Consider the following 27,543-nt stretch of genomic DNA (forward strand, 5'->3'; position numbering starts at 1 on the left):
ATTTTTTGGTGCATTACTACTTTTATTTAAATAATGTGTGTTATTTATTAATTTTGAAAATAAAAATTATTAAATAATTTTCTGAGGAATGATTAAATATATTTTATTTATTTATTTTGTTTGTTTTTGTTAAATATTTATATAATTATCTTTAAAGTATAAGTCAGTTTTTTTAATGGCCACAATATTAAGATAGTTTTTATTTCATTTATACTTTTATTTAAAATAAAATAGTAAATAAAGGGTTTTAAGCATAAATTATAAAAAAAATTACACATACAATATATCACTAGAAAGTAAATAAATATACACAATAAATACATATAAGTGTGATCTCTTGGAAATGTCTACAATGTCTCATTTTAAAGCTTTTTTCTTAACGTGTATAGAATATTTAATTGCAACAGTTATGTTAAACTTGTATCAACTTTCGAAATAGCTCCTCCTTCTTAATTTCAATTGAAATAGTTCAATTTTTAAACGAATAGTTTTTGTATATAATTTTTAAATATTGTTAATATATGTACATTTACACATATATTTGTGTTAATAAATTAAATATAATGTTTCAGTTTTTAACATGACTCATAAAGATTTGTTACAATTCTTATTTAAGCTTTCTATTAGAATAATTTAAAATTTACAATTTTTTATGTTTTGATATCTTAAATTTAAACAACAACAATTATGAAATATAATTTCTTAAAATTTCGGCAAATTGACAACATATATTTTAGACAAAGCGAATTTAAAGTGTTTGAAACTTAATACTAAATTTTAGCTCAATTTCAATTTAGCTCTAAAAGCTAAATAGAGCTCTTGGAACGGCTCTGACAACAACCAACTAACAACGATAAAACGATAATTTAATCTTTTGTAGTTAGTAAAATTCAAATATTGCAGTTTAGTGTTCCATATTTCTGTAGCTAATCTTATATTGCTTTTCGGCACGCAAATTTGCATATTTTTCTACAACGGCAGATATTTTTGCTGTAGTTTAGCAGAAATTTAAATTGAACATTATGGTATAAACAAATTTTATCATCTGATAATTTAAAACTGATTGCATTAAATTGAATATCAGGAGTTAATAGCATAATTTCAATAGTTTATAGGGAAATGGTTTATGTTTATTTATATTCTAAAGTGAAATAAATAATATTCTGTCTGGCTTTAAAGCAATTGAAACTTATAGGCTTTTCAGTTTATTAAACAGTATCAATAAATGTCATTGTTACTGACTTAAGGGTTTGTAATTTTATTATTTTAAAAATATAGTATTCAAAAGAAACTATAAAAAAAATATACATTTTGTTGTTTTAACAATAATCACAAAAGGTGCAGATATTCCCAAAGTACTATACAAATAAATGTAAAATAACAAATATATTAAATAATATAATATAAAAACCTACAAAAATGCATACATTTACATAAAAAATATACAATAATACATTCGATACATTCGATAAAAGCAACTACTAAATAATTTAGACATAACAAATTTTTACAATGGAATATTGAACCTAAGTACAAATACATTATATACTTATATACTTATAAAATAAATGTGCATGAAAATATATTATAATGAAATAATGAAAAATTACATATTAGTAATTTACTATTATTAAATGTATGTTAATAATAATTAACTGTCTATAATTTTGACATCGCTTGTTCTATATCTCAGCTTTTGATGTGTGTATAACAAATTGAATACAAATTAAAAATGTTGTTGATCGCATAGTTTCTTATACTTATAAATCTAAGCTGTTGTGTGGATTTGAGAGCATTTGAGAGTAAAGAGGCGTGTGTTCTATTACTTATGCAACTTATGCAAATAAATATCAGCAAATATAGAAAAAAAATCATTTTTAAAATATACAATTTAAATTCGAATTATGGCTAATGTAAGTTTAGTCGTTAGTCACCGCTATCCTCCCACTTACGCTCTTCCATTATTCGATCGAAACAATCAGCGAGATAAGCATGCTAAAAAATATTTCAAAATAATTATTTGAAATTGTATAACAAAAAAAAAAAATTGTATACATACGAATGGTGTGTAGACTTTCACCCAACGAGCCGGTTTATCTGAACGATTATATTGAAAACAAAATGACATTGATTCTTCATCACTCTCCCAGCGAGTGATTGTATCCCATGTTAACTCTACCATTTGGGCCTCCAAGGAACCGTCCTCACGACACGCGTGCAAACGAAAACTTTTAATGCCTGAAGTAAAAAAATAAACAATAAGAATAAATATATACTACAGTGTGCTCTCTCTCTCTCTCTTTCTTGATAATCTGGTCAATTTATTGCAAGGATAGTTTAGATTGATGTTATGTTTATTTATACTAATAATGTAATAAATTACCATTTATATGTTAAATAGGTATTAAATCTTAGTTCAACATTAGACGTCTATGCCTACTCATCGACAATTAAGTAAATAACTTTGAACTGCCTTAACAAACCTCTTTGCTGACCATATAGGTGGTTCAAATAATGCCAAATAATAATTAGTATACTCTAATTAATTGTTGGACTACAAGTGCCAGACTTCAAGGTTTGATCCTGTTAAATTTGAAGCAAATGACTAGTGTGTCTATTACACGAACAAGTCAAAGCTGCACGAAATTTTCTCTGTTAAAAAATATTTTTTTCGCTATTTTTTTTAAGATGATGAGTATTTGGCAATAATTGAAACAGCTGTAGGGGCAGCTTTCAATTAATTCAATTAATCTATTGAATTAATTAAATATAAACATTTTGTTGTTGAGAGCGATTACAGTTTAAAATTGTTTTTTAAGAAATCAATTTCTTTATCATAATTGACCTTAAATTCAAGTTTAAAAGTGTTTTGTTCTCCAAAAAATGGAAATAACCTCTACATATATACTTAAAAACCAAAAAACGACAAAATTGACAACGCTCACAGGTTGTCAGTTTTTTTCTATGAATATGGTTATATTCTTATATATACGTACCAACTGCTGGAACAACATGTCCTTCTTTGCGACTATCACAGGAACAATGTGGAAACACAACGTCACCGTAACCGGGCAATATTCGCGCGAGTGCTAAATATTCAGAAGCCTTTTTACCGTCCTGTAATGCTTTCAGCTCATATAGACGACCTTCAGCGCGTATATTACCACGATTTACTTCATCGATTGCCTGAATTATAGAAAAGAAATTATAGAAAAGTGTATTAAAATTATAAAAAAACAAACACCGAACCTGATAAAATATGAACCTCGCCGCTTGTTCTCCATCTGGTAGCGAAAGTTCTTTATTTATCGAAAATAGCCAGCGGCGTACACACAAGCAGGTACTGGATGCGGTACTATAATTTTGTACGTATAATTGATGTGGCAATTCATGAGGTTGCAGCTTACGCTCAAAGTTGTACTCAACAATTTCAAAGAGGTAAAAATATTGCTGCGTATAGGAAGTGAAATTAGCGCGCTGCACCAAAATATCCCAAACCGTTTTAGCGTTTGAAGATTTCTTTACTGAAACCGTACAAATCTCGTGATCAGGTAGCATTACTTTTATATCAACCGGTGATGCAGACATGTCATCTTCTGAATCAGTTAGAAAATCCTGCACTGCATCGCTCTCTGCTATAACGCGTACTGCGCACACCTTTTCCAAGTACTGTTCTAAGCCGCGTCGTCGCGTGTCCAGTTGTTGTTCGCTTAACTGGAATGGCCATTTGCCAGGCAGTTTCGGGAAATTGAAGCCGACAAATTCTTTACGCAATATTGAGTGTAAATTTGAGAATTCACGATATCGACGAGAGCACAATTGACGTCCAGCCATGTGTATGTTAAAAACAATGTAGCGTTCGCCATTGCGATTAACAGTAGTGTAGTCGGGAATACTGGATAAAGATAAAGATAAAGATAAAAAAAAATTAAAAATTATTATGTACCAGAATACTAATATTACCTTATGGGTAATGAACGTTTGTCAGAATAATCAATATAGGAGTAGCCACTTTGATCTTCTTGAGGTTCCAGTCTTTCAGCTTCCTAATGGTAAACAGTGATACGTGTTATTCTTGAATTTATAATAAAATCATACAATTAATAATAAACATTTTCCGTACTTGTTGTGTTACTGATATAACAGTTAATACTAAACAGTCTCCACCTGATTTTATTAAATCCACAACTTGCTTATGGGTAGAACCTTCCACTCGAGTGCCATTTCTAAAAACAAAACGAAACATAAATAAGTAAAAAGCGAATACAGAGAATAAATTGAAAAATATTTTATACTAGTCAGCTTGAATGAAACTGTAAACAGACTTAATGCGAGATAAAAGGATATGGACGTGTAAAGGACACTATTGGACAAGAAGGAAGCGTTAAATTGCACACACTTGTGCTAATGAAGATGTATTCTGACAGACACATGAAGTGGGTGAAAAATTGGAATGCGGAAATGGAAACTTTAGCACAATAATGAGCAAATAAAATTCTGTCCTTCGTTTCCTCCGATTTTGCAATAAGTGTGTGTCAGGATACTAATGCCGGGATTTCACCAGTTTTGTTGACATTGATTCTGAGAGCAATTAAAACTCATTCGCACGAATTGATGACATGCAATTCATTGAATTTATTTAAAAAAAATATAAACATACATAAAAATACAAAATGGCTCATAATTATTAAAACATGATTAATTTTTCTTATGAAAATAAAATAAAATTTTATTTAAAATACAATTAACAATGCTTAATAGGTTAAGAAAGTCATTCGATTTATGGGACGAATAAAAAAATGAGTTTATACTTTGTTCTTACACCTTACACACACATAATTTTTTTGTCATAATGTTTCTTATGCGATGATTTAGACGTCGAATGTAATATAAACCATATATATTCTATATTAATATGGCATACGAATCATATTAGTCCAAGGATATATTTTAAAATCGTAAATGGTAAAAATTAGTGAACTAGTCGCTATGGAAATATATGTCAAAAATTGTTTTTATATATATCTGAGCAATTGGGACTTAAAAAATTTTTATTAACACTTTTGCAGAAAATGCCATGACGGAAGAAAGTGTAGACGATTGAGAATCCCACCTGAAACTGTCAACAACTGTAAACTCGTATAATTACACTAGGTTAAGAGTTTTTTATACTCTGAAGGAAGTCATTAAAATGAACGTAGCCCCCTTTTTGAGTATTATAAGGCTGTGTGGTTGAGTTGACGGAAAGTGGTGAAGGATCTCTTAATTCATATTCGGTACTATCACAAGGCTAATGACCATAAGGGGTATAACAAGAACCTGTCTCAGATCCCAATGGGTGTCTATAAGTAAGTGTGACTGATACACTTACATATTAAAATGTAATACTTCTTAATATATAACACAAGGGCCTAGTTTTAGTATGAGTATTTTGCATTACCGTGTTTGAGCCAGAAATGCATATGGTTCATATAATTCATATAGCCGACCACATAGTTGCATGGAACGAAGCTTTATAGCGACATAAGCTACAATTAATAGGTCTAATTAGCTATTAAATAAAAATTTAACGTCTGGGACGATAGTTTAATAAAACATCATTGAAAAGAACAAATGTTTTTATTTGTGTATAGGCGACCGCTTTTCCTTAACACAATTTTAAAAGGCAGAATTATCTGATTCGATAGAATGCCATCTTTAATTAAAAGTAAGCATGACTTTTTAATCCATTTTAGGTGATGCCTACCTTCACTGGACAACAAGTGAAATAAAGATCGTATGATTTAGCGATAAATAAATGAACAGTCATTATTGTTTGTAAAGCAATTTGGTTGAAACTTGGTGCTTGATATGTGAGTAATGTATATGTTGAATATATGTATGTTGAATAATTCGATTTAGATTTAGAATAAGTATAAACTTTTAAGGTCTTTTCGTCGAAAAAACTTTATTTTTTCGAAAAAAAGAACGTTTTCGAGCAATATGATTTTCGCGCATATAATATAAATTATATTATTTTCGCTTTCGAACATTTTGCGGACGGTCGTCATGCATGAGTACAAGCATATTTGATTATTAAAATGCTCGAACATATCCAATAATATTTGAACTCTTTTGTTATACTGTAAAAATATTTCTATCGTTAAAATTTTGGTATTCATATATTTTTAAATTGCATGTCAAAAATTTTTCAACATATGTCATCGTTTGCCTTTCCAAGTTCCACCATTTGAAGGCTTTTTGTTAAATTTAAAATTTTGTGCAACATCTATAAAACGGGATTATATTGTCGTTTAGTTTACAAGCGGTTCGGACTAAACCACTCTCTCATTCGTAGAGATCTTGTTCTACTCCAGGACAATTAGGGTCCCTATTTGTCATTTAAGACTTCCATCGAAGTGATCTGTGTCCAGGCTCCGCTACTGTGGCAGATGATTAATCTTGCAGTTCATATTGGTGTGCTACAGCTGCTTACTCCAGCTGGTTTCTGTCAGAGTCTAGTTTTTTCAACCTCAGAATGTGTGTTCCGGCTCTTACTCCAGAACCGAATTGGAATGTCATCAGATTGCTCTTTGTTTTAGATTAGTTTGAGTCCATATCTTTCTTCTTTTGCCTTAATACATTTCCAATGAATTGTGTGATTTTGTTCCAATTTTCTGCTCTTTCTGTTATTTTTTTTATGATATTCTCGACTCCGAAGTGACCTATATATTCTGCAAGTAATGTTCTTTCTCCATGCCATCTTTCGCTGTTGAAGAAAGTATGCTCAGCATTGTCCTGGACGTATCCGCAGTATATACAGCTGGACTGTTCTGTTTTTGCATTGACATAATAGTAAATCTCACCGAAATTCCTTTCGGTCTACGACTTTCAGAAACCATTAAAGAACAATGAAATCTCAAGAACAATGCTATGTACGCATATAGCGAAATGCAAAATGTTGCAAACGAACATAATGAAGTTAATCACAATTCATTGATAAATCAAAATCTTTCCGAGTCACTAAATTTTGTTTTTTTATAAAATAAAAAAATTAGTCTTTAACAAAAAATTAATATAAAATACCATATTATGCATAGATCAGTTCACACATTTCTAAAGCATTATTAATATTCAGATACCAATATTTAAATAGCATTAACATTCCATTATGTTGATATTTTATATAAATAATTTTATATAGTGTTTTTGGAGAAGTTTATTCACCTGAAGCACTTTCGTTCAAAATCGGTTACTGCACGCCCAGTTGTTAGAGCAGCAAATTGTACATAATTAAAAGGTAACATTGATTGAAGACACTAAAAACCGAGAATTCGAAAGGCTTGGCTTGAAGCAAATAAATTAAATTTTTTAAATAAATTTCATTAATTAAAATTTCACAAAACTGCAATGAAGCTCGTCTGAAGATCGACTAACTTCAACGTTTCATTGCAAATCAGAATCGAAATGTCTTCAGCATTTGCGAAGACGCTGTCGGTGTTGATGGAAATATCAACATTTAATTAAACAATTTGTAAACAAATAAGATTTTACAAAAATAAAAAAATCAAAAAATTAATGTCGCTCATCAATAATAAGAACAGATAACAAATTTATACACTGAGCAGCAAATATTTTATATAATATTTTTATATAATATACGGCAGATTCCCAAACATTATTACAAATACTGATAAAATATATATATTTCCAATAACTGATCTTTTTTTAGGTGTATTCTAATTTATAAAGGATCGTACTATTGATTATATTATTTGTACACACTGCATATTAAAAGTTCATATTTGAAAGAAGTTGCGAACTAAAGAAAAAAGCTACCTAAATAATCTTAACTTGAAATGAATTTATAGAGATGAGGTTTTCTATAATATAATCTATCCTATAACTTGAAAAAAGCATATACATATATTTTCCCTGATCTTCGATATGATAATATAATATGTGTATATTCCATGCAAAACTAGTAGAAATGTTCGGAAGAATGTCAGCAGTAGTAAGGTTGTAACAACTAATATGCGATATATACGCCGGAATCCGGCAAAGAAGTGTCAACCAAATTTGACCGGTAATGACCAGTTTTTGCATTTGTAAGTCCAAAAAAAGGAGCGTTAATAGTCGCGTGGGCGGTGAAGTCTCGGTTTAGGGACTCTAAAATGAAGCGGCACCGTCATTCATTAACATTTTTTTTATATGGGTCTCCATAGTAGATAGGAGGTGCAGTAGTAATTTTCCGCAGGGTGCTGGTGGTGCCAGTTTTAGATTACTACTGCCCGGAACCATTTTGACTAAAGTTGAGAAAGTTTCTTATCCTTTAATCAGAAAAAAGAGGAGAAACAGAGAAATACATACTACAGCAATCCACCAAAGCTATCCAATCAAAAATTGATCCACTTAAAGATCATTACAGAAATGCCGATAGAACCTTGTTGGTTAAATTATAACCTTACAAACGTAAAAATTTACACTATTGGAACTTGTCAGTTTTATAAGAAAGTAAATGCTTTAATATAATCTCTTAATTAACAGAGACATGCTTTAAGACCACAAAAATAAAAGAGATCGGAAAGATTTGTTTATAATTATGATCTACATGAGGGGAAAAACTTCGATGTTGATTAAAGACAACTTGAAAATAAATAAAAAATAGAAGCTTTAGAAATTAAAGTTGAAGTAATCACGATTGGATTTATTATATTATTAACATGTATACATTGTATACGCATTTAAATCTTTGGTTTTCATAGAGAATAGAATTTATATAAAATATTAGAAGTCTACAATTGAATATTGTTCTTTAAAAAGTTATTTCGCATTACAAAATTATAAACTTATAGTTAAAAAAAAAAGATTATAGTTAGTAAAATAGTTGGACATTTTCATATTGTCTACTACTGGTCAATTTAATTGATATAGATTTACAGATATAGACACAGTAAAATATCATTTTGGTTCAGAAGTGATTGCGGTGCAATTAGCAATTAAATGGATACCATTGATACTTGTTAAGTTATTTAATTATTTCGGATAATATATAATTTGTAGGGCCATAAATATAGTATAGTTCAAAAAAACTCTCAAGAATTCACATGACCAGGATGAAAAAGGTCATGTTTTGGTCAATTCAACAAATCTCCACATATTCTGCTTATTTAAGCAGAATCGGAATATACATTTCCTGTTTATATATACGTAGTGGTAGTAATTGCATGAATTTTTTGAGTTGCTGACGTCTTATTTTTCACCTTTCATATGATAAGATGTATTGTTTTATCCTCCAAATTTTCAAGTGCTCTGCAATTGAAGGATAACCAAAATACTATAATATACTATCAAAATTTATTAACGTACCAAATGAGCAAATGGTAATTTGCTCATAATTTTTTTCGCATTTTTTTAAGATTTATAAAAATCCGCCTCTAGTAGAAGGGTTTTGTCTACTTGGATCAGTAAATCATTGAACTTGAATGCCATTTTATTGTTTATAAAGATGAATTAATCCAAATAAACATATTTTAGGAAATCTCTCTTAATCATATCTAATATTTTCGTGCTTAACCCAGGAGGTAATTTAAAGGTTTTGGATACGATATAGTTTGAGAATTCTAATCTTAAGAAGTACGATCACGTTTTATGTTAGTTAATAAAGGAGAAATATAGTTTATAGTTTGCAATATATGAAAATTAATCTATCTGATTTCTCACAACTCGGAACTGCGAAAATCATGATGGCTGGCGTTTCGAAAGACAGGAAAGTTAATTATATATAATTTAGTTCAAGGAACATACGTTTGATAAGAAATGTACAAGTGAATGTAATTTCAATTTATTTGGGTCAAGTTATCAGTTGTCTTTTAGTGGTTAATGAAAAATTTGCACTCTAAAAAATATTTGTTTATATATAGTGCAAAGTAATGTTTATGTTCAAGAACAAAGATAAATGAAATGCGTATATTACTTGACTTTGAGTTGTAGTATTCAATAGTAATATAATAATATACGTATTGCACGATAATTTTATGGTGCAGTCGTGCAATTGAAATCGGTTTTCGTCCGACATACTTCAAACTTTTGTATTGAAGAAACTTCATCCCATTGAAAATATTGCAAAAAGGTTTACAAACACTTAAGATAAAATAAGTTCAACATATTTTCCTTTGGCAGTTATATAGTATTAAAAAAATAACATTATATATAAACATATTTATAAATAAATTTACTTAACAATAAAAATCATTAAAAGATGGGATCTTCGATATCAACATAAAGATTCCATGCTTAGAAGCACCAAAAAACAATCACCAACGCAGTTGTGCTGCTGACTCGATTGGTTCGTATTCACTGCGCAATATAATTTATTGTATCTCGCAACTGCATATGCGGCAGTGGTGCCTCGCTTTTTAAAACGCTCGTGTACCTCAAAGCTAAATCCTGCAACCATAATTTGCAAATAATTAGAGACATCCCTGTTCTTATGAATGTGTATTTTGTATTGATACTAAAGATATTGACTTCTGGGTAAATTAATTTTTTCATAAAGAAAACATATATCATAAAAATAAATATAATCCACATTCAGAACTACAAGTAAAGTGATAATCAGTAAATGCTATTAGTTATTTTTTTGGAATTTAATTTGTTGTTGTTCAATAACCTTTCTTTATGAAATTAACTATAATGGTGACGGAAAGTAAATATGCACTTGCAACACCCGACCGGAGGTGTAAATTCGGTACTATGGGGGCCAGGTGTCCATAGCTTCAACTGTCCTGGCCAATTGAGGTTGGCTGAGTCGTAGTGGCTGTGGTTAATACCCAAGCTTTCGCGGTAGAATGACCAGGCATTTATTTATCATTCATTCGATGTGGAGTTGCGTATTCACCACCAGGTGCTGTAACCCAAAGATCAGCAGACATATTGGTTGGCCTCACTCCTTACGAAGGACGAAGTTATTTCCAAAACACAACTTCATTTGAAATCAGTTTATTGGTGCAATATACGATTACGTGTTTTAAGAGCACCGTGGCGTTAAGCCTTTAAAACAGGTAGTCACGTAAATAATTCTGTACTTCTTTATGCATTGTCGAGTTATGAGAACGCTATTGGACTGAGCATATGACTTTTTATTGGGATTATATATTAAGAAATCAAATCTTTTAATGTCATCAATAACACAGGCGTCCTTCAAATAAAAATATCATATAAGTTTTTGCTAACCAATTTATATATATGTTAATATGTCATATTGTCATAATGTTAAAACGAAGCAGAATGAGTTAAGTGAAGAAGCTTTTATCCCATGTCCAAATTTTTCAATAAGTACCTCTAACAATTCATATTAGGGGTATTCACTCTGTCTTGCAAAGTTATTACAAGGTCCACAAAATGCAGGAATACTATACTAAAATTGCACGAGTGTGAGAACACGTCTGTTGAGAATTGTAACATCAAAATAAAACAGCTGTTTTTGCAACATATCAAAACAGCTGATGTCAAAACAGCTGTTTTTTTTTCGTTGACAGAGTGAATACCCCTAATATATATTTGTAGATTTTATTTAAAAATATATATGATTACATCAGCATTTCAGTAATGATGTTTATGTACTAATATACAGAAACTACATGTAATCGTAATATATAATTAATTATAAGTTAGAGGTGGAGAACTGTCGATAGTCGGCACAATTGATAGTGGGCGATAGTTTTTTTCCAAACCATCGAGTACTATCGATAGTTTTCGATAGTATATTAATTTCAATACAAATATCTGTTCAATTTAAAAAATCATGTTTTTGTTTTAAATTTCAACAAAAATTTAATTAATTGACACATTTCATTGAATTTTTGGAGATCATTTTATTTCCTTTTTTTTGTCAATGTGGATATTTTAGTAACCAAAGAGTTTTGTTTAAAAATAACATCATATTGATGTTTTTTTCTTTCAGTCGAATTCGGCATTCTGAAACAACTTGTCCAGTTTTACTGAATATGCGCTCGGTTTTGACTGAAGTAACGGGTACACAGTAATATTTCATCATTATGATTTAATAGTAATTTAATGTGGAAATGTTTATCTCCGTGATGTTTTTAGAATTAGAATTTAAAATTCACTTTACGCCTTGGCAAACTAGAGATGCCAAAAGTGCCCTTTTTTGTGTGAAGCGTTGCTATGACGAACTATCGTAGACTTTCGATAGTCGATGACGGATCGATAGCGGTTTACCATCGATAGTGTCGATAGTGCCATCGATAATTCTCCACCTCTATTATAAGTATATAAAATTATTTATTTTGTATATAAGATGTATTTAATCTGTTTTATTACAATATTTTTAAATACGTATATATAAAAAATAGGATATTTTGATTCGGTGATTGTTGATCTACTGCGTCACATTATCAAAAAAAATTAAATAAATAAACAAATATTAAAAAAAATGAACTAAATCAAAAGTAATTGTTTTATTAAGGTTGAAATTTGACACTACAGAGCATTTACATCTTAGTTGTTACGTTTTTAATATCATGAAAGTTATAATTAGATTAAAAAAAAAATTGAATTTTCTACATTTATACTAGGGTATACGCGGACTAATACACTACAACAGAGCAGTCCAGACCAGAGAACATCGCGGGCCAATACAAATCACTGAATAGTCCAACCTATTCAGAAATAAATATAAAAGTAACTATATATAAATATATAGTTACAGTAAAATAGCAGGAGAAAAAAGTTCCGGCCTTCCATTAAACGTTTCTTATACCAAAATCTTAGTACCATATTTTCAAATTATTAATAAATTTTTCATTAGTGAAAAATGAAAAATAAATATTTTTCAATATTTATTTAAATTTTTTACTCAATTTGACAATTAGGCGTCATCTACAATTACTGATAATTGAACGTGCTAAAAACTGTTTTAGATAGCACTTATATTTTTGTCCCCCCACTTATGATAATTCGATTTTAGACTCTGAAAGAAACTCCTATGAAAATAAGTTTATAGGGCGTAATCCAATAGCAAATTTCAACAAGTTTAAATAGTGATTACTACATTTTTCAGAAATCATTATGATTTTCAATATATTAATTTTACGTTTGATTCAACAATGTGTATATTTTTAGAAATGTTTCTTAGAATAACAACAAAATTCAAAGATCAAATTTAAATATTCCATTCATTTTTGGAAAATAATATTTCTTTTAAGGTTATCAGAACAGATTGTTTAGCTGCGTACATGGATAACGATTTTTAAGTCATTGCTAATAAAAATGTAAACAATTAAAATGTTTATTTATAAATGAAGATAATGGCTTTGAAAACTTATTTTAATATAAAAAATTTATTAGAGATGTTTCGAAAAGAGGTCAACTACAACAACAATTTTTTTTTATATTATATTAATTAATTAAATTTTTGACTGATCACAGAACTGTTTCATCATTGGTCAAACAAACTGGTCAAACCACTACATTGGACAAAGAAAGTAATGCGGATAGAAGGATAATGGGAATCTTGGCTGGACAAAAATATTGATGATAAACAACTGATTTTTTATTGTATTCGCCTCAGTATTTTCGAAAAATTGTTCGATTCCCTTACGAGTTCTTATAACAACAAGATGGCACCGATGTTCGAAAAATAAAAACTAAGCTCGATAGTATAAAATAGTTAATGTCCTTGCACGAATGGGTCCAACTGCCTAAGATCGTGTTTTGTTATAAGTAATATTTCCCATTAAGTTAATTATACCCAAGCAAAATGATCGACTTCACTTGACAGAGGTCATACGAAAATATAAACGTTTAGATGGCTAAAACACGTCAGGTATCATCGTTTAATATGCTTTAAGGATGGTCTATCGCGAAAATTTTAAAAGACAGTTCAACAAGATTCTGCAAAAAGCGAGCAGCCAAATTTCAGTGGCCTTTGCAATCACAGATCTCATATACGCTTGATTTCTCGGTATGAAGTATGATATAGTCAAGTAAGATCCTCTTTATAAATAGATAAAGAAAATAGATAGAGAAAATTCAATTTTTTTGTTCTATTGATTTAAGTGTACCTTAAGTCAATAACTAGCATTGTACTAGAATTCCAACATATATATTTTATTACCAATAAGAAAACCAAAATTTATAATAATAACAATTTTTAAAATTTGATTAAAAATGAGTTTAACTGGTTGCTTTAAATAATTTAATTTAATACTAAACGTTTTTATTAAATTATAGAAATATGCAAAGATAAAATTGTGAATGAGATAATGATATGCAAAATGACTGGTTTCAGTTTAAATTTAAAAATAAATTAGTGAAATGAGTAATGAATATATAAAAAAATATTAATATTTTTCTATTTGCTCAAAAATATTTGTAACTATTTATTTTATTTTTGTTTTTATCTTTTTAGCAGTATTCTGAACGAAATATACATTAAGCTAGACGAAACTTTTGCAGTACATTAAATGAAATATCAGAGACCATAGAAAAACCCATTAAGTACAATATGTGTGTGTATTAATGTTGTAGAATTGTTAATATAATTTTATCTGTTTTTGAACCAAAAATCACTGACAAAAATTTTATACATAATATTAATATAATAAATCCTTGCTTGACTTCGAAATCTCGACCACTGTTTCTGTAGAAACGATTTTCTTGAGTTTTGGGACGACCTTTTCTTCTGCTGTTACATAATCTTTAGTCAATTCTTATAAATTCATATTGACATCCATATCGTTTGCGTTTTTTGTAGTTCTTTATAATATTTATTATATATATCATATAATGCCGCAAGTGCCTTGTTACATCCGCATGCTAAGAGGCCTTAGAATAGACCCGGTCAAAAAATATATAAGCGACAGAGTTCTGAAGTTATTCGCGAAAACCGACAGACTGTCCTACTTAGCACTATTTAATCGCACGGAGCGGTGCAGAGATCTTAGATTAGTCATCAAATAATTACAAAGCTTTTGAAGAATTCGTTCTGTTACAAACCATGCTTCAAATCCATAAAACAGAATAGGATTTAAGACTTCATTTTGATACTATATTAATTTGATTAGTAGATTTTATGTTATCGTGCAAAGGAAGTGACAACCTTTTGTTTTTTGCCACTATATTCCTTTCTGTAATTCTACTGCTCCACTTGAAACTCTTCTATTAGTTATTTATTCAGTTTTAGAGGTTTGCCAGATTCCAACGACGGAAACATTTATCAATGAATTTTATTTTAATACAAACAAGACGTGAATTTTAACTGCAGGAATTTGCTTCATACCATAAACATGAATTTTTAAAATTTGAGGAAAATTTTTTTAAGTATTTTAAATTTTCATCAACAGAATGGCAAATTGTCATCAGACCCATTAAAAATTATTTTTGTTTGTATAGAAAATTGGCAAACATTTTATTACAGTCGTTTTAATATTTATATAATAATAACATTTTCGACATACAAATATGTCTCCATCAATCCTCCATCGACCTACAAAATATTTTTACTTTTACATACCTCAAGCATGCAATCATACAAATAACTGTTGAATGGAGGACTATTGTACGAGTACTATTGTATATAAAAATCCCTAGCGAATTATGAAGAAGGAAGAATTTATGCTTGTTGTCCTTAATATCTGTTATTTTACGGGTTTCTCTGTGTTATGACATAGTTTAGACGATGTTTTATTGATTTCTTGATCTATTTTATAAAGAATAAATTTAATTAAATTACAAAATAACTTGTCAATGCATTAGGTTGAATACTGTTTGCTTATATTATACAGGCAAAGAAATTACTAAGCGCATTTAGATATTATTTCAGCCTTTTAATGTTATTTAAATAAATTGAATATATAAATATAAATTATCTAACATAAATTGAATGCAAAAGAGAGAGATAGAAAATAAAAAGTAGTAAGATAAATGTACTTATATTTTTACAAGTATTTAATTTATGGCAACCATTTTTTTTATACCGATTTCTAAGTATACCTTCTGCTCAAAAAGTATCTAAAGTAAACGGATTTTGTTATCTTCTCCTTAAGTAATAGACGTTTTTCAAAAAATTGTTTGTTATGTGTACCACCTTTCTTGACATATGGTACAAATTTGAGCGCCATCTGTCAATTGATTTGTTTACAGCTGCTGTTAATGTGTGACTACCTCAAGTGCATTTAGCGATTTTTACTATGGAAAATTCAGTTGAACAACGAGTTTGTTTGAAATTTTGTACTTTCAACGAAATTTCATGTGTTGAAGCATTGAAAATGGTGCAGAAAGCTTACGGGGACTCTTCTATGTCTCGAATATAGGCATATGAATGGTATAAATCATATAAAGAGGGTCGTGAAGTGATCGAAGATTTGCCTTGTCCATCAACATCAAATACCGAAGAAAACGTGGCAAAAATCATGAAAATTGTGCTGTAAGATCGTCGTACGACTGAAAGGAGGATTGCTCTTGACTTAAACATCTCAAATGGATCCGTACACCACATTCTACATGATATATTGGGCATGAGACGCCTTGCAGCTCGATTTGTACCGAAACAACTTGATTTTTTGCAAAAAGAATACCGAAAGAACGTGTGTGAAGAAATGATTTTTGAGCATGGAAACGACACTACAATCATGAAACGCATCATAACAGGTGATGAGACATGGGTTTATGAGTATGACGTCGAAACCAGTCAACAATGGAGCGAATGGCGCTTCGAAAACGAGCCAATACCCAAAAAACCGCGCAAAAGTCGCTCGAAAATTAAAGTTATGGTCACTGTTTTTTTCGACTACCGTGGTGTTGTTCATTACGAATTCTTGCCAGAGGGTCATACCATCAACAAAGAATATTACCTCGTCGTTATGCGGCATTTGCGTGAGTCCATCTGTAAGAAAAGACTAGATTTGTGGAAAGCCAACAATTGGATTCTTCACCACGACAATGCTCCATCGCACACGGCTCTTGTTATACGCGATTTTTTGACCAAACACGGCACCACTGTCATCGCTCAGGCACCATATTCGCCAGATCTGGCGCCGTGCGATGTTTTCCTGTTCCCGAAACTCAAATTGCCCCTTCGTGGTAAGCGTTTGAAGTCGATTGAATCGGTAAAAGAGAATTCGCTGAAGGAACTAAAAGCCATACCTGCACGGGCCTACGAAAAGTGTATGGAAGATTGGGTTAAGAGTTGCCATATGTGTATCGCTTCAGAAGGAACTTATTTTGAAGAAGATCAAATAAATTTGAAATAAAAGTAAAATTGTGTATTTTATTTCCAAAATCCTTTGGTTCCTTTTTGAGCAGAACCAAAATTTATTTTGCCTCCTGCAATGTGTGTTAGATCCCATTGAGTGCAGTTTAGTAATGCCCGTGTTCGACCCAATATTTCAATACTTTTATAGGTTGATTAGGGTGTTGTATTCAACTCCTGCGAGTTTTCTTTTATGCCTCAACAGCTTCGAAACACTTTTCTTTTGGAACACACAAAAATGTCAAATGAACTCCATCACATTCGTTTAGTTTTCTGCCATAAATGCCTGTATAATGATGGTACGATCATAGAACATTCAAAAGCATAATTGTGAAAAAAGCTGATGTTTACTGGGTAACAAATTGCGCTTAAATCTCACTTGATAATATCGAGAACTTCTATGAAATATCTAAAGATTTCCGTTTCGTTTTTTTCTGATTTCCTCAGTCAATCGGTCCAATAATATGCAATACTAGTTTGATGTTATTGTTTGTCCTTTTTCCAAATAGTCTATGAAAATGATTCCACTTGAATTCCAAAATACGGAAACTAAAACTTTTCCAGCCAATTGTTGATTCGGTGATCGTTAGGGAGCCTGTCTACAGGTCTATTATCTACAGGTAATTATCAATCCACCTAGTATCATTGTTCGTTTTTCAAATTATAACTTTCGGATATTTTTTACACAAAATATATATGTGGTATAGAAATATAATCATAAGATGATTTAATAAATTCTTAAGTATTCTTAATTTGACAAACATGAAAAAAAGGTATTTTTTGCTATTAAACAACAATCCCAAAGTTATTGTTTTATTGAAAATGTAATGAGAACAATAAAAAATAAAATTTTTAATTTCTGAAACTTTTCACTATATAAATTTTTACTTGGGCTGTGTTCAATCTGCTTGAGACTTTGGATTCGAAATCAAAACCTTGCTTTCTACTTTCGTCACCTTCTCAGTTCCAGTAACATTGGTTTTTGGATTAATAACGGTTTCAGTGCTAGAAGCCTTACTTAATACTTCATCCTTAGTTTCTGGCATATTGATTTCGAATGGTGTGTTAATAATTTTTATGGCATTTGCAATATCTGCTGGCATACGCATTTTTCGACGTACTGGTTCCGGTGGTTTGCGTGAAGTTGTTTTCTTAGTCGGTTTGTAATGCAAAGCGTTGCGAAGATATTTAAACTCTGGTTCGGGTGATTGTAGCACTTTTAATTTGTATGCTATTAGCGTACGATATACATCAATTTTCTCTTTAGTGTAATATCTGCGAGATTCCCATCTTTGTAGCATGTCGTCTACTTTTCTCAGGATATTGATATTGTTGCATTTGTTGCCGATATGTGCAAAAATATTAGAAAACACAAGACCAAGCGACCACTTTAAGTCCGAATTGGTTTGGTTATTGACTTTTAGCAATACTTCGTCAATCAGTTCCAATAAAACGAACTTGGATTCTTCTGAAGAAGTAGTTAGAAGTGCATGTTCCCAGGAACGCGACAAAATCAAATCAAACTCACGATGTTTTAACATCCATTTTTTAGTCGCTTGAAAAAGTGAGTGATCCATGGTAAACTTAAGCAATAATTTCTGTGCTTCGAGCTCAGAAAACACATCTTCTGATTCTAGTTCTATGTCCATATTTTTGCTTAGAATTTAAAATTATTTTACATAGAGCCTTACAAAACCTCTATATATTCTTACGTAAATCTTAAGGAAACAAGGAAACAATTTTAATATTTCAACAATTCAAAATTTCAAAAAACTATCTTGTTAAAGCATTAATTTTTTTTTATATTTTATTTAATACATTTTTGAGCACAGAATTTTTAACTATGTTACTTAAATGTATTTAAATATCTGAAAACCAAAAATATATACAACAATTTGTAGGTAACTAGGTAGGTGAACTGATTGGCATAGAAACGGGACGCATAGACCCTGATTTTCTAGCGGTACAAAATAAAAACATAATTAGTAGTATGTTAAATAGCATCGTATAGTGTAATTGATCATTGCCATTTAAGAGATTATTCTAGATTCTATATGATTAGTATTGTCATTTGTTTTGCGTTCTTAGCGAAGTTAAGAATGATGGCCGCTTCCTGTTTGGCTTTTCTATCCATTTTATGAGACCGTTTAGGTTTATTGGATTTCCCAACTTTTAACTTGTACATAGATTTATAAATATATTCTTAAGTCAAAATCATTAAATAATTAAAGTCATTGCGTATGTAAATTAATAACTATAATATATTTACAATAAGTAAATCTGATTCTAGTGACCTCATTTAAATAGATCTCAGTTGATGGAAATTAGAAATCTTGTATATATTAGAAATCTTGGTACTTGTATATAAAAAAATTCTAAAGTGATTTACTAAAGTCACACTGCATACAAACTATATATTCAAATTAACTTCATCTTAGCTACGAAAGTCAGTATTTAATTACAGTTTAAGAGAAATATATTTCCCGTGACTACTGTCTTGGGGCTGGGCAGTATTATCTTTTTTAGGGAAGAGATTTAATAAGCTGTCTACGTTAGGGATTAGCATTTGCATGTAAATATTTAACGTATTTCATGTTAATTTCATCGCAAGCCAATTTTACAATGTTTGGTATTTGAAGATCTTAATGAATGTCTTCATTTTTAATATACTGTGGCGTTTAAGAGATGATTATAACTAATGTTGTTAAATGACTGAAAACTATTAGTCTTGTATTGTAATTATCTTTGAAAATCCTGTTATATAAAAGACTGTCCTGTTTGACTGTAAAGTAAGCAGCACTGGTTAGTAACAGGAATTTGTAGTTGGACATCTTTTGATTCGACGTGTTCGTTGAGTCAAATTTTATTATACAAGATTGCTTTACATCGATGATTACGATGCAGTGATTCAATTTGCTAACTTAGCTACGTTCGTTATTCAATGTCTTTAAAAAAATACAAATAAAAGCAAACCAACAATAATCACAACAACAACACATAATAATCACCCTAGGTAGATAGTAGGTAGATGAAGTGGAAGTAGGAACAAATCACATTACCGTACCCTCTTAATGGTGGGTAAAGGAATGGTCATATTAAAGGAATGGACCAATATTAATGTTGAAAATATCACCAAGTATTAAAAAATGGGACATCCAATAATAACTTCAAAACTGGAGTAAAATTCGTACATTCATTTGCATTGCTAAATAATATCTTTATGTATGAGTACAGCTTGTTGTACAGAAGAGAGGATAAAATGTATTAAAAATTAATTTCAGTGTTATTGTAAATAAAATATACAATAAATTTGTTGTTTAGATTTTGAAGGTTAAAAATTTGAAAATAATTAAAATAAAAAAAGGAATTAAGCAATATAAACATGTAATTTATCTGCGTGCAGATATGCATGCAGAATATGTGGAGATAAGTATATAACTAATTATTTAAAGTGATTATCGGAGAAGTGTCTTCATTAAGATTGAAAATGACATGGAGGTATTTGTTATTTTTGTTCGTTAATTTTAGTGATGGAAAATGTTGGCCAGAAAAGGCTAAAAACTTAAATAAATAAATACTTACTAGTGCTCTGGAATTTTTCAAGTAATTAAAAAGAACAATTACGCGTTTGAGCGTTAGATCAGCAAAATTGTTTTTTAGCTCATTTTATTTCTTAGAGATGTTTTACAAACAGTGAATTGCAACAACAAAATTCTATTATTCTTTAATTAATTGAATATTTGACTAACCATATAGCTGTTTCGAATATTACCGAATACCTATCATCGGTGGTTTTTTGAAATTAATTTTTATATTTAATTATTTGTGAATAATTTTTTTAATACAATAGTAGCAAATAATAGCAATAGTATTTTAAAAAATACAATAGTTTCTATTAGGGAAATAGTCTTTTTCATCATAACTGACGTTAAAAATCAAATTTTATTATTATATTTATATAATCCGTCGTCACTAGGAAAGAGTGGTAGCCTTCTGCACCAAACCCCCCTTAAGCACGAATAATAACCTATTGTGATACTACGAATGAAATACTGTCTATACGCCAGACCTGAAAAATCAACTTAAGGATAGCAGTTCCAAATATAAACTGTTTGACAATTTGGGATAACAGCTCTGTCAGGTCAGTTAGGAAAGGCATCCCGAAGATTTTAAAGTTTCCTAGGAAATGATGACCATAGACGTATGAGAACAAAGTCACTAGCAATATAAATATTTCGCTAAATGCTTATTTGGGCAATGTGTCAATTTTAAAAGTAAAGTTGAAGAGAATTCCTATGGTTTAACCTATAATAGTTATGCATTTCCGGATTCTAAATTAATAAAAACTTGCACGTTAGCTTGTACAACTTCAGCCCATTATACTTACTAGATGATTACTACTTACTAATTAATTCCAAATTGCCACAGAAAGCAAGATGTAATTAAAATGGACTCCACACATCAACAATAAAAAGCAATGCAGTAAAGACCCAATGAAGCTTAAAAGGCGATACAAAGTGCGAAGAATGTCGCCCATATTCTTGTTGATGCTTTCCTACAAAATTTTATAATAAACGATTTGCATATCAAGATCAGATAACCTGATGCGATATTCTGGTTTAATACATAAGATCTTTAACTATTGATTTTGTGTTTATGCAATATAATGATTTGATTGTTATTCTTGATTGTACATTCTCATATGATCAATAAGTATATAATCGCTAAAAAAACTATTTTTTGTTAATATTTTTTTCTTGACTCAATTATCTCGTTCTCTTATTGCAATAATTTTTTCCTATTAAAAAGAAATTCAATTCAAACCCACATAAAGAACTCGCTTGAGTTATCACCATTTGACCTTCATTTGCTCACGATGTTATCATAAGACAGTGTAAGAAAATTGTATTATTTATAAAATGCTGGGTGCAGTGCACTGGTTCTGTGGATACTAATTACACCAAGAAACTAACTTTTCTTAATAAAAATTTTTTTATTTTTATTTCTGTTTTTAAACATATTTAAAGTGCATACGGTAATTGATAAGTTAAACGCACAGATTTTTTAAATGATATTAATAGTCTTTTGAGGTTGAATTACAGCCACCATAATGTCCACCATTACACAAAAAAAAAAAATGATAGTGGTAGTGCCATATTTTTATAACAAAAATTGTTGAAATTATATTAAAGACCAGTGCAAATACTTGAAACTGTTCGAGGCGATGAAAATACAAGACAAGAGCAGCAAATTGAGCCGCTGATATAGCAACTAAAACAGAAGTTCTCTGAGTCAAAATATTCACAGATAAACATTGACTGTAGGCAGATGAGTCATTCATCTTGTACACGCTATTGATAAACAATGGTTCCGGTGAAGATGATGATATGAATATTGAAGAAGGCGAGCCACGGCAAACCAAGACAAGCCAAGCCGCTGAAGTGATTTACATTGATGTCAGTTAGCGGGGGTAAATACAGCTGTGAAGCGGTTAAGACGCCTGCATAGGGAGATTAAAGAGCACTGACAAATTAGGGTGGCGAAGCAAAAGCAACAACAATACTTAAAACAAAAACAAAAACAAAAATAATAACAATGAAATGGTTAGATAAAAAGATGACTGAAATAGCTTACGAGGAAGCCACTCAACCTAAGTGTCTACTAAGGTTGATGTGTCGTAAACAATAAAAACAATCGACTGGTATGAAATGAATATGCAGTAAAATTTAACAAAACAATTCATGTATGGAAATATACATGCGCATATACCTACGTATGTATATACGTGTGTATGTAAGCACAATATGAGTAAATAATGATAAGAAAAGCTTAAAACACTGCACTATAGAATGCTAGCTTATTATGTATTCGCATTAGCACTCGTGTTCTACACGCCACGCCATTGTGTAGGTGCATGTGCGGAAAACCGATAGACTGAGGAACTGATGGACTGAGGGACTGAGGGACCGAGGGGCAGACGAATGGCGAAACAATTAACACATTTCGAATTAATTTCAAGTCCAACAAACTGAACCACCCATCGAACGTCAAAGCGTAAAAGTTGTTAGGCAATTTGCGATTCACGACTATTAGCACAAAATCTGTAATTCTCCGAGTTTACTGTTCTACAATTTTTGTTGCTATTTGTCGTTTGTTGTATTTTCGCTAGTTGGCTGTTTGTTGTTGGTTGTTGGGTTGATAATTTAATTATGGGCAGAGTAATGAAATTTAAATATGGAAATGAAAATAAGCTCTATTTGCTATTTTCAGTACCGTGTACCGCGTACCGTCGTGTTGTAATGCTAATGCCCAATGCACCAACAAATTCGATAAGAATAGCACAACAAGAGCAACAAAAACATGCGTAATCATTGTGTTTATGTAATTGTGGGGCATAAGCACATTTTAGATTATTTGGGAGCCTACAATAGATCTCATCAGCAAAAAAAATAAAGCCTAAAAGAACAATTGCATGTAATGAGTGTGTGATTTTGTGATTCTGTGTAGGGTTGTAGGAAATTTTTTTATACAAGCTGCCCTTAGCATTTCTTAGAAGTAAATTTAAACAAAATTATGATAATATTCACTTTACTCTATAAAAAGAGTACAACAAGAACTGTGTATCTGCAATTATTACGCTTAATTTGAATTTTAATTAAGGTGGTACATATAAGCCAAGCACGCTTTTGAGATATTTTTCCTCAAAAAATGAATTAATGTACGTTTACAAGTGACTAGGCATGCAGCAATGTTTGCATGTTTATCCCATAACTTATGTCGTGTTGTTAATTTTGTATATTTTATGTCTACAGGAATGAATGCCTTAAGAACTTGAAAAATCAGTTAAAGGCACGTACGTGGAAGAATTATCACCAAAACCTCAGCATATCGATCCAAAAGTGTTGCCTTTGCCTATTCATCAACAATAAGCAGAACAAGCAGAAATGTTATGTTTACTCGCAAATACTATGTTAATAACATGCACATGACATTACTCGTACAGCATACACTGTTAATGTTCTGTTAGAGTTATGAAGTCATTCAGGCGCTGAATATCTGACTGAACTAATAAACTTTGCAGTCAGATTGTTTTATTAATTTGAACTTACTTTATTTTGTTTGGAGATGTGTTTATTTTTATTTTAATAGACTTCAAAGTACACTAAAAAACTAAAAAAAAATAGGGAAAAAAGTGAAGCATAATTAAATGAAATAGAAGTTCTTATGCACAAATATATTTCATAGTGAAATCGTCAAATTGTTTATACTATTGAAAAATTGCAATGAAAAGTACTATAGCAACATTTTAAGTTACTATTGACTGCTAAACAATTCAAATATTTTGAATCGCTTCACCTGGAGATACACTAAATTAAATCTAAACCCAAACTTTTTTACCCCTTTACCAACTGGTTAATTATGATATAATCGCTATGTCTCGTATTTACTAAACCAAATATGGTACAACTATGAATTACCCATTTTTTTATGAACCACAAATTTATATACGTTTTTGGGAATCTTATATGAACAACATATTATAGCTCAGGGAGTGGAAAGAACAACTTATACTTCTCTAAGAGTACAGAAAATTAACATAATTTGTTGCTTGCTAATATTAATATTTGCATATAAAATTTTTCTCGATTTTGTATGCCTTTTTACAGTCGTGGAAGATTTGTTCTAACATCATTAAAGACTTTCTACAGTGCATTACTCTTAACACTTATTGTAGAAGTTGTGGAACTTACGATAGAAAGAATCAATTAAGCATTTTTTTTGTGACTGCCAACGGTTGACTTCTAGAAGAAACCTGTGTTAAGTTTTTTTTCTCATAAGTTACAGCTGATTAGGGAACCACGCTAGAAGATTGAATCTCCATTCAAATTATTTGTGTTACAGGTGTAGAGAAGATCATACATCACATCTGCTTTGTTTTTACACAGCGCATGCGAAGTGCCGCTTTACAATTCTACGGGGCTCCTTTTTGAGGGTATTGGCCAACTCCAAGACCTCCCAATAAATAGCATTTTAAGTTTTGACAAAGGTGCAAGGTTGTTTTTGAACCTCATAATTTTCCATTATATGTTAACACTAAATGGATTCTTTGGACTGCCGGTATAACCTAAGCTAACGTAGTTAAATATATTTTTATTTCTATTAAGGTTTTATCTCTTAAGGTTTCTTGCAACAAATAAGGAAATAAAACTCCAAAAAATCACCAATTATGGTAAGTGGAATAATATCCGATGAGCTGCTCAACTTCCAGTTTTGAACGTTCTTAAACTTGCCTTATTCCTACAAAAAAAGTTAACATTATTTGCTAACCAACATTTAAGTTGGACATGGACTTCGTAACAATTTTACTAAATTCTTAAAAGGTTTTTGCAGCTTTTAAATTTTTTCAAATATCATCGTATGATAATGCCACGTAGATTTTCTACTTGATCTTTAGCTAAAACATTGTCACCGCCATTTTTCAGAAATGTGCGGCGGCGCATATTTTTATATATAAAAATATATATATATATTTTTATTTCTGACGCTAACATATCGGCTAGTTATATTTCACTTGTGTAAGATAACAAGTTAAATCTAACTAAAATAACAAGTTAAATATAACTAACTTCCACCTCTATACTTCTATTTTAATTGAATCATTTTTATATGTTTTGCTACAATTTCTACACTTCATTTTAAAGATAATATCTAAAATAACCAATTACATAAAAATCACAATAAGTGAAAATTTAAAACCAACTTATCTTCATATCTTGTTTTTGTAATTTTAAACGTAATTCTAAAAATATACCGGTAGAAATCCGAGAAATTCAACTACTAAATAAAAATAGGTCATTAATGAAAATATAGTGTTTATACTTTAGTAGCAAAAACTACTACAATTAATTTAGTTTAACTTTACTTCTTAAAACAACCTTGGGATATATATATATATATTTATTGAACTAGTTTTATAAACACTAGATAGAATCAGATAGATAAAATAATATTGAAGGTATTAGATAGTGCAAAAATATTGAAGGTATTTATATTTTTAATATAGCTTTTTTTTAATATTCCTACGCACTTCATCGAATTTAAATGCAACATTTTTAAATATTGATATATAATTATAAAAAATTAAAAATTAATTAGCCTACGGAACAAATTTTTAATGCATCCCTGGAACTAAATGTAACGAATAACATAGCTTTAACAGCAATATTTAGTTAACAGTAGAGCTCAACATTCTACTCGTTATGAGTACATCATACAACAAATTCTATTTTTCTTAGGATGGGGTGAAGGGCGGTGTCGAACCACTACAGTGGGGTGGAGTTGAAAGCAGGTCATTATTGTGTCAAAGTACAGGAAAACCCGAATTTTGCTCAGGGAAGCAATTATGATGACGACAATGAATTTTGTATATGATTTATTCATATTCAATTTCTAGGACTTGTGTAGATATGCAAAACTGTTTTACATTCAAGTAATTGATAATTAACATATTTTAATTAAAGATAATGAAAGAATAAGTAAAGGGAAAACTTACACTTCTAAAATACGGTCTCCTTTTTTGATGCCTGCTTTTTCGGCAGCACCATTTTCCAGCACAGCGCTTACATGCTGCAACGGTGTACAAAATTTTATAAATAATATTTTTAAGCAAGATTTAGCACATTAATAATTTCACATTTATAATTTCTTGAAACATTCACTAATTGAAACTGATTCAAACCTGCAAAGGAGCGTATAACTCTCCATTGATCGGCCGCAATTGACCGCCCTCGGACACCTGTCCACGCACATTAAAACCAAAACCCGTTTCCGTTTTGTAAATAGTTACGACGCGTGGACCATTTGACGTGGTGGAGGTGGAGTCACCCATTTCAAAAACAATTAATTATAACTTTTGCTAATTTTTTGACTAAAATTTGCGTAACTTCTCACTTTTTTCTTTATATTTTTTGCACTTTTCAATTTGATTACAACAAACGATTTTGCTTCAATTTTTTTAACTTTGCTTTTAATTTCGCAAATTAACTATTTTGTAATTCGTTATCATTATATGGAATATTTCTTAATAATACAGAACAAAAAATAAAACAATTTTTATTTCTTTTGCACCAAACTTTTATTGCACACGAGTGCGAACACAAACGAAATAAAAAGTCAAACTGAAAATTTTTATAACAACATACAAGAGTGACTAGGAGCAACTACCACCAAGAGTATGCCATCTTAAAGTGCATGTTTCAATAGAAGCCGTAAATATTATAAATACAAAA

General features: G+C 30.2%; 1 protein-coding gene across 2 annotated transcripts; it reads right to left on the reverse strand.

Annotated features, from left to right (window-relative positions):
• Nucleotides 1-1,746: 1,746 nt before the first annotated feature.
• On the reverse strand, nucleotides 1,747-27,424 carry LOC119668930 (sorting nexin-27-like). 2 transcript variants are annotated; one of them, XM_038078614.1, is made up of 8 exons: nucleotides 26,994-27,424; nucleotides 26,808-26,881; nucleotides 4,124-4,226; nucleotides 3,964-4,046; nucleotides 3,250-3,895; nucleotides 2,997-3,186; nucleotides 2,060-2,238; nucleotides 1,747-1,995 (listed from the first exon to the last, which is right to left on the reverse strand). In XM_038078614.1, the coding sequence occupies exons 1-8, from the start codon at nucleotides 27,141-27,143 to the stop codon at nucleotides 1,927-1,929; spliced, it is 1,494 nt and encodes a 497-aa protein (XP_037934542.1). In that variant the 5' UTR covers nucleotides 27,144-27,424; the 3' UTR covers nucleotides 1,747-1,926. The 2 variants fall into 2 exon arrangements, with proteins under 2 accessions (XP_037934542.1, XP_037934543.1); XM_038078615.1 differs by lacking the exons at nucleotides 26,808-26,881; nucleotides 26,994-27,424 and adding an exon at nucleotides 7,207-7,333.
• Nucleotides 27,425-27,543: the final 119 nt, after the last annotated feature.

Source organism: Teleopsis dalmanni, chromosome 1 (genome assembly GCF_002237135.1).
Source record: "Teleopsis dalmanni isolate 2A chromosome 1, ASM223713v2, whole genome shotgun sequence".
In the NCBI taxonomy this organism is placed as follows: Eukaryota; Metazoa; Arthropoda; class Insecta; order Diptera; family Diopsidae; genus Teleopsis; species Teleopsis dalmanni.